At 44.6% G+C, this 14,889-nt stretch overlaps 1 protein-coding gene and 1 long non-coding RNA gene across 3 annotated transcripts in view; both read left to right on the forward strand.

The window, feature by feature from the left end:
- The window catches only part of LOC118377407 (piezo-type mechanosensitive ion channel component 2-like), a gene marked incomplete at its 5' end in the record, with an annotated part of 307,558 nt that extends 297,655 nt beyond the window's left edge, over positions 1 to 9,903 (forward strand). Inside the window, one exon of the mRNA XM_052477385.1 lies at positions 9,208 to 9,903. Coding sequence (XP_052333345.1) covers positions 9,208 to 9,460 — 253 coding nt within the window. The remainder of the gene's footprint in view (positions 1 to 9,207) is intronic.
- On the forward strand, positions 816 to 6,896 carry LOC127910864 (uncharacterized). 2 transcript variants are annotated; one of them, XR_008076480.1, is made up of 7 exons: positions 816 to 853; positions 1,992 to 2,073; positions 2,116 to 2,156; positions 2,610 to 2,814; positions 4,281 to 4,362; positions 4,527 to 4,936; positions 6,718 to 6,896. It is a non-coding gene; the product is annotated as an uncharacterized LOC127910864 (long non-coding RNA). The 2 variants fall into 2 exon arrangements; XR_008076481.1 differs by lacking the exon at positions 816 to 853 and having other exon boundaries at positions 1,909 to 2,156; positions 2,692 to 2,814.
- Positions 9,904 to 14,889: the final 4,986 nt, after the last annotated feature.

Raw genomic sequence — 14,889 nt, forward strand, 5'->3', positions numbered from 1 at the left:
TCGGCTAGCTGTCAGTGTCCTCCTATCAGCTAGCTGTCAGTTCCCTTCCTATCAACTAGCTGTCAGTGTCCTCCCTATCGGCTAGCTGTCAGTTCCTTCCTATCAACTAGCTGTCAGTGTCATGATCTGGGGCTGTTTTTCGTGGTTCAGGCTAGGTCCTTAGTTCCAGTGAAGGGAAATCTTAAAGCTATAGAATACAATGACATTATAGACGATTCTGTGCTTCCAATTGTGTGGCAACAGTTTGGGAAGACCCTTTCCTGTTTCAGCATGATAATGTCCCCGTGCACAAAGCAAGGGCCGTACAGAAATGGTTTGTCGAGATCATTGTGGAAGAACTTGACTGGCCTGCACAAAGCCCTGACCACAATCAACCCCGTCAAACACCTTTGGGATGAATTGGAACGCCGACTGCGAGCCAGACCTAATCGCCCAACATCAGTGCCCGACTTCACTAATGCTCTTGTGGCTGATGTTCACGCAGCAATGTTTCAACATCTATAGCAAAGCCTTCCCAGAAGAGTGGAGGTTGTTATAGCAACAAAGGAGGGACCATCTCCATATTAATACCCATGATTTTGGAATTAGATGTTTGATGAGCAGGTGTCCACATACTTTTGGCCATGTAGTGTATATACACGGTGCCTTCAAACATCAAAATGGAAATATGTTTTTCTATATTTTTTTGTTACAAATTAATAAAAAATGAAAAGCTGAAATGTCTTGAATCCATATTCAACCCCCTTTTGTTATAGCGTGCCTAAATAATTTCAGGAGTAAAATGTGCTTAACAAGTCACATAATAAGTAGATTTTCCTCATCTCTGTACCCCACACATACAAGTATCTGTAAGGTCCCTCATCTCTGTACCCCACACATACAATATCTGTAAGGTCCCTCATCTCTGTAACCCACACATACAATATCTGTAAGGTCCCTCATCTCTGTACCCCACATACAATATCTGTAAGGTCCCTCATCTCTGTAACCTACACATACAATATCTGTAAGGTCCCTCATCTCTGTAACCCACACATACAATATCTGTAAGGTCCCTCATCTCTGTAACCCACACATACAATATCTGTAAGGTCCTCATCTCTGTACCCCACACATACAATATCTGTAAGGTCCCTCATCTCTCTACCCACACACATACAATTATCTGTAAGGTCCCTCATCTCTCTACCCACACACATACAATTATCTGTAAGGTCCCTCATCTCTGTACCCCACACATACAATTATCTGTAAGGTCCCTCATCTCTGTACCCCCACACATACAATTATCTGTAAGGTCCCTCATCTCTGTACCCCACACATACAATATCTGTAAGGTCCCTCATCTCTGTAACCCACACATACAATATCTGTAAGGTCCCTCATCTCTGTAACCCACACATACAATATCTGTAAGGTCCCTCATCTCTGTAACCCACACATACAATATCTGTAAGGTCCTCATCTCTGTACCCCACACATACAATATCTGTAAGGTCCCTCATCTCTCTACCCACACACATACAATTATCTGTAAGGTCCCTCATCTCTCTACCCACACACATACAATTATCTGTAAGGTCCCTCATCTCTGTACCCCCACACATACAATTATCTGTAAGGTCCCTCATCTCTGTACCCCCACACATACAATTATCTGTAAGGTCCCTCATCTCTACCCACACATACATTATCTGTAAGGTCCTCATCTCTGTACCCCACACATACAATATCTGTAAGGTCCCTCATCTCTCTACCCACACACATACAATTATCTGTAAGGTCCCTCATCTCTCTACCCACACACATACAATTATCTGTAAGGTCCCTCATCTCTGTACCCCCACACATACAATTATCTGTAAGGTCCCTCATCTCTGTACCCCACACATACAATTATCTGTAAGGTCCCTCATCTCTGTACCCCCACACATACAATTATCTGTAAGGTCCCTCATCTCTGTACCCCAACACATACAATTATCTGTAAGGTCCCTCATCTCTGTACCCCACACATACAATTATCTGTAAGGTCCCTCATCTCTGTACCCCACACATACAATTATCTGTAAGGTCCCTCATCTCTGTACCCCAACACATACAATTATCTGTAAGGTCCCTCATCTCTGTACCCCACACATACAATTATCTGTAAGGTCCCTCATCTCTGTACCCCACACATACAATTATCTGTAATGTCCCTCATCTCTGTACCCCACACATACAATTATCTGTAATGTCCCTCATCTCTGTACCCCACACATACAATTATCTGTAATGTCCCTCATCTCTGTACCCCACACATACAATTATCTGTAATGTCCCTCATCTCTGTACCCCACACATACAATTATCTGTAAGGTCCCTCATCTCTGTACCCCACACATACAATTATCTGTAAGGTCCCTCATCTCTGTACCCCACACATACAATTATCTGTAATGTCCCTCATCTCTGTACCCCCACACATACAATTATCTGCAAGGTCCCTCATCTCTGTACCCCACACATACAATTATCTGCAAGGTCCCTCATCTCTGTACCCCACACATACAATTATCTGTAAGGTCCCTCATCTCTCTACCCACACACATACAATTATCTGTAAGGTCCCTCATCTCTGTACCCCACACATACAATTATCTGCAAGGTCCCTCATCTCTGTACCCCACACATACAATTATCTGCAAGGTCCCTCATCTCTGTACCCCACACATACAATTATCTGTAAGGTCCCTCATCTCTGTACCCCACACATACAATTATCTGTAAGGTCCCTCATCTCTGTACCCCACACATACAATTATCTGTAATGTCCCTCATCTCTGTACCCCACATACAATTATCTGTAAGGTCCCTCATCTCTGTACCCCACACATACAATTATCTGTAAGGTCCCTCATCTCTGTACCCCCACACATACAATTATCTGCAAGGTCCCTCATCTCTGTACCCCACACATACAATTATCTGTAAGGTCCCTCATCTCTGTACCCCACACATACAATTATCTGCAAGGTCCTCATCTCTGTACCCCACACATACAATTATCTGCAAGGTCCCTCATCTCTGTACCCCACACATACAATTATCTGTAAGGTCCTCATCTCTACCCACACACATACAATTATCTGTAAGGTCCTCATCTCTGTACCCCACACATACAATTATCTGCAAGGTCCCTCATCTCTGTACCCCACACATACAATTATCTGCAAGGTCCTCATCTCTGTACCCCCACACATACAATTATCTGTAAGGTCCCTCATCTCTGTACCCCCACACATACTGTAAGGTCCCTCATCTCTGTACCCCCACACATACTGCAAGGTCCCTCATCTCTGTACCCCCACACATACTGTAAGGTCCCTCATCTCTGTACCCCCACACATACTGCAAGGTTCCTCATCTCTGTAACCCACACATACAATATCTGTAAGGTCCCTCATCTCTGTAACCCACACATACAATATCTGTAAGGTCCCTCATCTCTGTAACCCACACATACAATATCTGTAAGGTCCCTCATCTCTGTACCCCACACATACAATTATCTGTAAGGTCCCTCATCTCTGTACCCCACACATACTGTAAGGTCCCTCATCACTGTACCCCACACATACTGTAAGGTCTCTCATCTCTGTACCCCACACATACAATATCTGTAAGGTCCCTCATCTCTGTACCCCACACATACAATTATCTGTAAGGTCCCTCATCTCTGTACCCCACACATACTGTAAGGTCCCTCATCTCTGTACCCCACACATACAATATCTGTAAGGTCCCTCATCTCTGTACCCCACACATACAATATCTGTAAGGTCCCTCATCTCTCTACCCACACACATACAATTATCTGTAAGGTCCCTCATCTCTCTACCCACACACATACAATTATCTGTAAGGTCCCTCATCTCTGTACCCCCACACATACAATTATCTGTAAGGTCCCTCATCTCTGTACCCCACACATACAATTATCTGTAATGTCCCTCATCTCTGTAACCCACACATACATTATCTGTAAGGTCCCTCATCTCTGTACCCCACACATACAATATCTGTAAGGTCCCTCATCTCTCTACCCACACACATACAATTATCTGTAAGGTCCCTCATCTCTCTACCCACACACATACAATTATCTGTAAGGTCCCTCATCTCTGTACCCCCACACATACAATTATCTGTAAGGTCCCTCATCTCTGTACCCCACACATACAATTATCTGTAAGGTCCCTCATCTCTGTACCCCAACACATACAATTATCTGTAAGGTCCCTCATCTCTGTACCCCACACATACAATTATCTGTAAGGTCCCTCATCTCTGTACCCCACACATACAATTATCTGTAATGTCCCTCATCTCTGTACCCCACACATACAATTATCTGTAATGTCCCTCATCTCTGTACCCCACACATACAATTATCTGTAATGTCCCTCATCTCTGTACCCCACACATACAATTATCTGTAATGTCCCTCATCTCTGTACCCCACACATACAATTATCTGTAAGGTCCCTCATCTCTGTACCCCACACATACAATTATCTGTAAGGTCCCTCATCTCTGTACCCCACACATACAATTATCTGTAATGTCCCTCATCTCTGTACCCCACACATACAATTATCTGTAAGGTCCCTCATCTCTGTACCCCACACATACAATTATCTGCAAGGTCCCTCATCTCTGTACCCCACACATACAATTATCTGCAAGGTCCCTCATCTCTGTACCCCACACATACAATTATCTGTAAGGTCCCTCATCTCTGTACCCCACACATACAATTATCTGTAAGGTCCCTCATCTCTGTACCCCACACATACAATTATCTGTAATGTCCCTCATCTCTGTACCCCACACATACAATTATCTGTAAGGTCCCTCATCTCTGTACCCCACACATACAATTATCTGTAAGGTCCCTCATCTCTGTACCCCCACACATACAATTATCTGCAAGGTCCCTCATCTCTGTACCCCACACATACAATTATCTGTAAGGTCCCTCATCTCTGTACCCCCACACATACAATTATCTGCAAGGTCCCTCATCTCTGTACCCCACACATACAATTATCTGCAAGGTCCCTCATCTCTGTACCCCACACATACAATTATCTGTAAGGTCCCTCATCTCTCTACCCACACACATACAATTATCTGTAAGGTCCCTCATCTCTGTACCCCACACATACAATTATCTGCAAGGTCCCTCATCTCTGTACCCCACACATACAATTATCTGCAAGGTCCCTCATCTCTGTACCCCACACATACAATTATCTGTAAGGTCCCTCATCTCTGTACCCCCACACATACTGTAAGGTCCCTCATCTCTGTACCCCCACACATACTGCAAGGTCCCTCATCTCTGTACCCCCACACATACTGTAAGGTCCCTCATCTCTGTACCCCCACACATACTGCAAGGTTCCTCATCTCTGTAACCCACACATACAATATCTGTAAGGTCCCTCATCTCTGTAACCCACACATACAATATCTGTAAGGTCCCTCATCTCTGTAACCCACACATACAATATCTGTAAGGTCCCTCATCTCTGTACCCCACACATACAATTATCTGTAAGGTCCCTCATCTCTGTACCCCCACACATACTGCAAGGTCCCTCATCTCTGTACCCCCACACATACTGTAAGGTCCCTCATCTCTGTACCCCACACATACTGTAAGGTCTCCTATCTCTGTACCCCACACATACAATATCTGTAAGGTCCCTCATCTCTGTACCCCACACATACAATTATCTGTAAGGTCCCTCATCTCTGTACCCCACACATACTGTAAGGTCCCTCATCTCTGTACCCCACACATACTGTAAGGTCCCTCATCTCTGTACCCCACACATACAATATCTGTAAGGTCCCTCATCTCTGTACCCCACACATACAATATCTGTAAGGTCCCTCATCTCTCTACCCACACACATACAATTATCTGTAAGGTCCCTCATCTCTCTACCCACACACATACAATTATCTGTAAGGTCCCTCATCTCTGTACCCCCACACATACAATTATCTGTAAGGTCCCTCATCTCTGTACCCCACACATACAATTATCTGTAATGTCCCTCATCTCTGTAACCCACACATACATTATCTGTAAGGTCCCTCATCTCTGTACCCCACACATACAATATCTGTAAGGTCCCTCATCTCTACCCACACACATACAATTATCTGTAAGGTCCCTCATCTCTCTACCCACACACATACAATTATCTGTAAGGTCCTCATCTCTGTACCCCCACACATACAATTATCTGTAAGGTCCCTCATCTCTGTACCCCACACATACAATTATCTGTAAGGTCCTCATCTCTGTACCCCAACACATACAATTATCTGTAAGGTCCCTCATCTCTGTACCCCACACATACAATTATCTGTAAGGTCCCTCATCTCTGTACCCCTACACATACAATTATCTGTAATGTCCCTCATCTCTGTACCCCACACATACAATTATCTGTAATGTCCCTCATCTCTGTACCCTACACATACAATTATCTGTAATGTCCCTCATCTCTGTACCCCACACATACAATTATCTGTAATGTCCTCATCTCTGTACCCCACATACAATTATCTGTAAGGTCCCTCATCTCTGTACCCCACACATACAATTATCTGTAAGGTCCTCATCTCTGTACCCCACATACAATTATCTGTAAGGTCCCTCATCTCTGTACCCCACACATACAATTATCTGTAAGGTCCCTCATCTCTGTACCCCACACATACAATTATCTGTAAGGTCCCTCATCTCTGTACCCCCACACATACAATTATCTGCAAGGTCCCTCATCTCTGTACCCCACACATACAATTATCTGTAAGGTCCCTCATCTCTGTACCCCCACACATACAATTATCTGCAAGGTCCCTCATCTCTGTACCCCACACATACAATTATCTGCAAGGTCCCTCATCTCTGTACCCCCACACATACAATTATCTGTAAGGTCCCTCATCTCTACCCACACACATACAATTATCTGTAAGGTCCCTCATCTCTGTACCCCACACATACAATTATCTGCAAGGTCCCTCATCTCTGTACCCCACACATACAATTATCTGCAAGGTCCTCATCTCTGTACCCCACACATACAATTATCTGTAAGGTCCCTCATCTCTGTACCCCCACACATACTGTAAGGTCCCTCATCTCTGTACCCCCACACATACTGCAAGGTCCCTCATCTCTGTACCCCCACACATACTGTAAGGTCCCTCATCTCTGTACCCCCACATACTGCAAGGTTCCTCATCTCTGTACCCCCACACATACTGCAAGGTTCCTCATCTCTGTACCCCACACATACAATTATCTGTAAGGTCCCTCATCTCTGTACCCCCACACATACTGTAAGGTCCCTCATCTCTGTACCCCCACACATACAATATCTGTAAGGTCCCTCATCTCTGTAACCCACACATACATACTGTAAGGTCCCTCATCTCTGTACCCCACACATACAATATCTGCAAGGTTCCTCATCTCTGTAACCCCCACACATATCTGTAAGGTCCCTCATCTCTGTACCCCACACATACAATTATCTGTAAGGTCCCTCATCTCTGTATCAGTGAATTCTGTAAGGTTCCCACAAAAGGTTTTCCAATGCCTACAATATCTGAAGGGCACCTCATTGGTAGATGGGGAAAAAACACATACAATTCTGAATATCCCATTGAGCATGGTGATGTTATTAATTACAATTTGTATGGCGTCATCAATACACCCAGTCACATACAATATCTGTAAGGTCCCTCATCTCTGTAACCGGAGAGGATAGGAATATCTGTAAGGTCCCATGATCTCTGTAACTTTAAACATTACAATTGTATCTGTGATAGGTCCCTCATCTCTGGATGGATCAATACCATCTGTAGTTACCTCATCTCTAACCTAATAGACAGAGTGAAAAGAAGGAAGCCCTCAGATTAAAAATATTCCAAAACATACATCCTGTTTTCAACAAGGCACTAAAATCTCTTTAAGTCATGAATAAATATCTGTTATGTTTGTTCTCTGTATCCCCACACAACACATCTGTATACTCAGTCCACTTCATCTTTCAATCATGGTGGTGGCTGCATCATGTTATGTCCCTATGCTTGTCCCCACACTAGGGAGCTTTTTTTTGATAAAAAGAAACGGAATAGAGCTAGGCAAAGTCCTAGAGGAAAACCTGGTTCAGTCTCTTTCCCCAGACATGGGAGACAAATTATCTTTCAGCAGGACAACAACCTGGTCTCTGCTTTCCAACAGACACTGGGAGACAAACTCACCTTTCAGCAGGACAATAACCTGGTTCAGTCTGCTTTCACCATGACACTGGGAGACAAATTCACCTTTCAAGGACAGTTACAGAGTTTTCTGCTTTCCAACAGACACTGGGAGGACAAATACCATTTCAGCAGGACAATAAACCTGGTTCAGTCTGAAACAGACACTGGAACAAATTCTGTACTTTCAGCAGGAAATAACCTGGTTACATCCTGTTTTCAACAGACACTGGGAGACAAACTAACCTTTCAGTCTTGACAATAACCTGGTTCATGTCTGCTTTCCAACAGACACTGGGAGACAAATTCACCTTTCAGCAGGACAATAACCTGGTTCAGTCTGCTTTCCAACAGACACTGGGAGACAAATTCACCTTTCAGCAGGACAATAACCCAAAACACAAGGCCAAAGATACACTGGTGTTGCTTACCAAGATGACATTGACTTTTCCTTAGTGGCCTAGTTCCAGTTTTGACTTAAATTGGCTTGAAAATCTACGGCAATACTTGAAAATGGCTCACCAGCAATCAACAACCGACTTGACAGAGCTTGAATACTTTTTTCAGTAATAATGTGCAAATATGGTACAATCCAGGGCTTCAAATCACTTAGAGACATACCCAGAAAGACTCACAACTTTTGTAAATTAGATATTTGTGTATTTCATTTTCAAAACATTTTTTTTAAAATAATCCCCCAAAAAGTTTTCACTTTGCCATTATTGGGTATTGTTTGTAGTTGGGTGAGAGAAAAAAGGAATTTAACGTTGAATTTAGACTGTAAACAACAACATGTGGAATAAGTCAAGGAGCATGCATTCTTTCTGAAGGCACAATTACAGTATCTCCTTATCTCTTCCTCTCCTCCAGGATCATGGGTCTGTACGCCTCCGTGGTGCTCGTCATCGGTAAGTTCGTCCGTGAGTTCTTCAGCGGTATCTCCCACACCATCATGTTCGAGGAGCTGCCCAACGTGGACCGCATCCTGAAGCTCTGCACCGACATCTTCCTGGTCCGAGAGACGGGAGAGCTGGACCTGGAGGAAGACATGTACGCTAAACTCATCTTCCTCTATCGCTCGCCTGAGACTATGATCAAATGGACCAGGGAAAAGACTCAGTGAGCTTGGCTGTAAAAGGCTAGAAGTTTCAATCCCCTTTCAATGTGGATAGAAGTTTAAAAGTATTAACCTCCCACTGGTCTCTGGGATGTTGAAGTTATGGATGGACTCGATCAGTCCAGACAGACCGTTTTTGCTGACACTTTAGTCAGTTCTTAACTTTTAGTCATTTTTATGGAAGTAGATCTCCGAGGAGGAAGGAAGGGCCAAAGCTTGCCGGCCCCTGTTGCAACAACAAAAAAGAAACACTGGGTTCTTCTATTTCATTTCAGCAAGCCATGACACCGACCATCTCAGATTTTTCTGAAATAGTCTGTAGTTTGATGAAGATGATATAAACATTCCTGCAAAATTATTTTGTTGAAAGACAATTTGAAATCTGAGAAATTAAGCTAATTGATTGCACACAAATCATCAATTTCAATTTAAATACCAAACATCCAATTTGGACCAAACCACTTATTTGGATTTGTTTGGGGGGGGGTACAGGCACAACATGCATGTCAATTTACACATCTAGTTTATACCACATGTACCCACAGCCAAACATCACCCCCAACTCCCCATCCCATCCCCCAACAGCACAACATCACCCCCAACTCCCCATCCCATTTCCCCCAGCACATCAACCCCAACTCCCCATCCCATTCCCCCACCACATCACATCACCCCCAACTCCCCATCCCATTCCCCCCAGACAAACATCACCCCCAACTCCCCATCCCATTCCCCCCCCAGCAAACATCACCCCCAACTCCATCACCCCCAACCATTTTGATTCCCAGTTACATTGTTTTCCCCATCCCATTTTGCCCAAATATAGATCACCTCCAACTTCCCATCCCATTCCCCCAATAGGATCAAAGCTATAGTTTACATTGTTTGAGGGATATATCAATGACGACCACCTCTTCCAGGGCAATAGGAGACACCATATTTCTCTCTATACTCAACCAGAGGACAGAAGAATCATGTCTAAACCAATTTAGGATGGGACGAAAAGCTAGTCTGGAAATACCATTTAAAGTTAAAGTTTGGTACAGATGGTCCACTTCCTGTTATTACTGAGGGATGGGAATATAGTATTTGAATCACATTAATGAAATTGGAGCCAAGTCCCATATGTTACAAAACCGACCAAAGATATGACCATTCTAGTCTGTCAAAAGATATGACCATTCTAGTCTGTCAAAAGATATGACCATTCTAGTCTGTCAAAAGATATGACCATTCTAGTCTGTCAAAAGATATGACCATTCTAGTCTATCAAAAGATATGACCATTCTAGTTTATCAAAAGATATGATCATTCTGGTCTATTAAAAGATATGACCATTCTAGTCTGTCAAAAGATATGACCATTCTAGTCTGTCAAAAGATATGACCATTCTAGTCTATCAAAAGATATGACCATTCTAGTCTGTCAAAAGATATGACCATTCTAGTCTATCAAAAGATATGACCATTCTAGTCTGTCAAAAGATATGACCATTCTAGTCTATCAAAAGATATGACCATTCTAGTCTATCAAAAGATATGACCATTCTAGTCTGTCAAAAGATATGACCATTCTAGTCTGTCAAAAGATATGACCATTCTAGTCTATCAAAAGATATGACCATTCTAGTCTATCAACAGATATGACTATTCTAGTCTATCAAAAGATATGACCATTCTAGTTTATCAAAAGATATGATCATTCTAGTCTATCAAAATATATGACCATTCTAGTCTATCAAAAGATATGACTATTCTAGTCTGTCAAAATAGATATGACCATTCTAGTCTATCAAAAGATATGACTATTCTAGTCTATCAAAAGATATGACCATTCTAGTCTATCAAAAGATATGACCATTCTAGTCTATCAAAAGATATGACTATTCTAGTCTATCAAAAGATATGACCATTCTAGTCTATCAAAAGCTTTTTCTGTGTTGAGGGCTAGAACTGCCCAAGGAGCTTTGGTTTCTGATGAAGCTAGATATGTAATAGATGGTGTTAAATAGACAGGATGACAGAGTAAATATATATATATATATATATTATCTGTGTTTATCAAAGATAGGGGGTGACTGGGTGGTTTCCTTAACTTAAAAAAAATAAAATTAAAATTAAATTTGTGGTGTATTTGCATCCCTTCTAAATAAACCTTTGTGAATGGCTTTGTTCATCATTTCAATGAACAGTAATTTGTTCCAATATGTTAAATAGACCTCAGGAAGAACCAGATGATATGTCTTCATCCACGGTATCCACGGTATCCACGGTATCCACGGTATCCACGGTATCCAAGGTATCCACGGTATCCACGGTATCCATGGTATCCACGGTATCCACGGTATCCACGGTATCCACGGTATCCACGGTATCCACGGTATCCACGGTATCCACGGTATCCACGGTATCCACGGTATCCATGGTATCCACGGTATCCATGGTATCCACGGTATCCACGGTATCCACGGTATCCACGGTATCCACGGTATCCATGGTATCCACGGTATCCACGGTATCCACGGTATCCATGGTATCCACGGTATCCATGGTATCCACGGTATCCATGGTATCCACGGTATCCACGGTATCCATGGTATCCAATGCCCTTTTGAGTTCATGGAGAGAGATTTGGGCTCCCAGCGACCTGGTTTCCTCAATTGCGAGGAAGAGGAGTTTGTATATCTTTTAAAAACAACTTGATCTAGATCGGTGTGGGTTTACAATCAGAAGTGTACAATTCTTTATAGAAACGGGACGTATCTTTGGTTGATTCATTTGAGTTCTGATAGTAATTCAGATTCAGTAGTTTGCAATGTCCGATAATTGATCATTGCTGTGTAGTTTATTAAAGACGAGTTGACTAATGACTAAGATATGGTGAATCCAAATACATGGTCAGAATGAATGGAATATAGTTTATTCATGCTATGTAATGTATTCTCTGTTTCCCTCTGTTCCCTCTGTTCCCCTGTTCCCTCTGTTCCCCCTGTTCCCTCTGTTCCCTCTGTTACTGCTGTTCCCTCTGTTCCCTCTGTTCCCTCTGTTCCCTCTGTTCTGACAAGTTCCCTCATTCTGTTCCCTCTGTTCTGTTCCCTCTGTTACTGCTGTTCCCTCTGTTCCCCACTGTTTCTGTTCCCCCTGTTCCCTCTGTTCCCCCTGTTCCCTCTGATTTGTTCCCTCTGTTCCCCCTGTTCCCTTGTTCCCTAGTTCCCCCTGTTCCCTCTGTTCCCCCTGTTCCCTTGTTCCCCCTGTTCCCTCTGTTTGTTCTTATTCCCCCTGTTCCCTCTGTTCCCTCTGTTACTGTGTTTTGTTTGTTCCCCCTGTTCCCTCTGTTTTGTTCCCTTTTCCCCTGTTCCCTTTCCCTTTTACTCAAAGATTTATTCCCCTGATCCAAATGTTCCCCCTGTTCCCCTCTGTTCCCCCTGTTCCTCTGTTCCCTCTGTTCCCTCTGTTCCCCCTGTTCCCTCTGTTCCCTCTGTTCCCTCTGTTCCCCCTGTTCCCTCTGTTCCCTCTGTTACTGCTGTTCCCTCTGTTACTGTGTTCCCTCTGTTACTGGTTCCCTCTGTTCCCCCTGTTCCCTTGTTCCCCCTGTTCCCTCTGTTCCCTCTGTTCAAAGTTCCCTCTGTTACTGCTGTTCCCTCAAACCCCCTGTTCCCTCTGTTCCCCCTGTTCCCTATTCCCCCTGTTCCCTCTGTTCCCTCTGTTCCCTCTGTTCCCTCTGTTCCCTCTGTTCCCTCTGTTCCCCCTGTTCCCTCTGTTCCCTCTGTTACTGCTGTTCCCTCTGTTCCCTCTGTTCCCTCTGTTCCCTCTGTTACTGCTGTTCCCTCTGTTCTCTCTGTTCCCTCTGTTCCCCCTGTTCCCTCTGTTCCCCTGTTCCCTCTGTTCCCTCTGTTCCTCTGTTACTGCTGTTCCCTCTGTTCTATCTGTTCCTCTGTTCCCCCTGTTCCCTCTGTTCCCTCTGTTCCCTCTAGTTCCCTCTGTTCCCCTGTTCCCTCTGTTCCCTCTGTTCCCTCTGTTCCCTCTGTTCTCTCTGTTCCCTCTGTTCCCTCTGTTCCTCTGTTACTGCTGTTCCCTCTGTTCCCTCTGTTCCCTCTGTTCCCTTGTTCCCTCTGTTCTGTTCCCTCTGTTCCCTCTGTTACTGCTGTTCCCTCTGTTCTCCTGTTCTGTTCCCTCTGTTCCCTCTGTTCCCTCTGTTCCTAAAAATGTTCCTCTGTTCCCTCTGTTCCCTCTGTTCCCTCTGTTCCCTCTGTTCCCTCTGTTGTTCCCTCTGTTCCCTCTGTTCCCTCTGTTCCCTCTGTTCCCTCTGTTTCCCTCTGTTTCCTCTGTTCCCTCTGTTCCTCTGTTTCCCTCTGTTTCCCTCTGTTCCCTCTGTTCCCTCTGTTCCCTCTGTTCCCCTGTTCCCCTGTTCCCTCTGTTCCCTCTGTTCCCTCTGTTCCCTCTGTTCCCTCTGTTCCCTCTGTTCCCTCTGTTCCCTCTGTTCCCTCTGTTCCCTCTGTTCCCTCTGTTCCCTCTGTTACTGCTGTTCCCTCTGTTCCCTCTGTTCCCTCTGTTCCCTCTGTTCCCTCTGTTACTGCTGTTCCCTCTGTTCCCTCTGTTCCTTGTTCCCTCTGTTCCCTCTGTTCCCTCTGTTCCCTCTGTTCCCTCTGTTCCCTCTGTTCCCTCTGTTCCCTCTGTTCCCTCTGTTACTGCTGTTCCCTCTGTTCCCTCTGTTCCCTCTGTTCCCTCTGTTCCCTCTGTTCCCTCTGTTCCCTCTGTTCCCTCTGTTACTGCTGTTCCCTCTGTTCCCTCTGTTACTGCTGTTCCCTCTGTTCCCTCTGTTCCCTCTGTTCCCTCTGTTCCCTCTGTTCCCTCTGTTCCCTCTGTTACTGCTGTTCCTCTGTTCCTCTGTTCCCTCTGTTCCCTCTGTTCCCCCTGTTCCCTGTTCCACTCTGTTCCCCCTCTGTTCCCTCTGTTACTGCTGTTCCTCTGTTCCCTCTGTTCCCTCTGTTCCCTCTGTTCCCTCTGTTACTGCTGTTCCCTCTGTTCCCTCTGTTCCCTCTGTTCCCTCTGTTCCCTCTGTTCCTCTGTTACTGCTGTTCCCTCTGTTCCCTCTGTTCCCCCTGTTCCCTCTGTTCCCTCTGTTCCCTCTGTTCCCCTGTTCCCTCTGTTCCCTCTGTTCCCTCTGTTCCCTCTGTTCCCTCTGTTCCCTCTGTTCCCTCTGTTCCCTCTGTTCCCTCTGTTCCCTCTGTTACTGCTGTTCCCTCTGTTCCCTCTGTTCCCTCTGTTCCCTCTGTTCCTGCTGTTCCCTCTGTTCCCTCTGTTCCCTCTGTTCCCCTGTTCCCTCTGTTCTGTTCCCTCTGTTCCCTCTGTTCCCTCTGTTACTGCTGTTCCCTCTGTTCCTCTGTTCCTCTGTTCCCCTGTTCCCTCTGTTCCCTCTGTTCCCTCTGTTCCCTC

The sequence above is a fragment of the Oncorhynchus keta genome, chromosome 23, assembly GCF_023373465.1.
Source record: "Oncorhynchus keta strain PuntledgeMale-10-30-2019 chromosome 23, Oket_V2, whole genome shotgun sequence".
NCBI classification, from domain to species: Eukaryota; Metazoa; Chordata; class Actinopteri; order Salmoniformes; family Salmonidae; genus Oncorhynchus; species Oncorhynchus keta.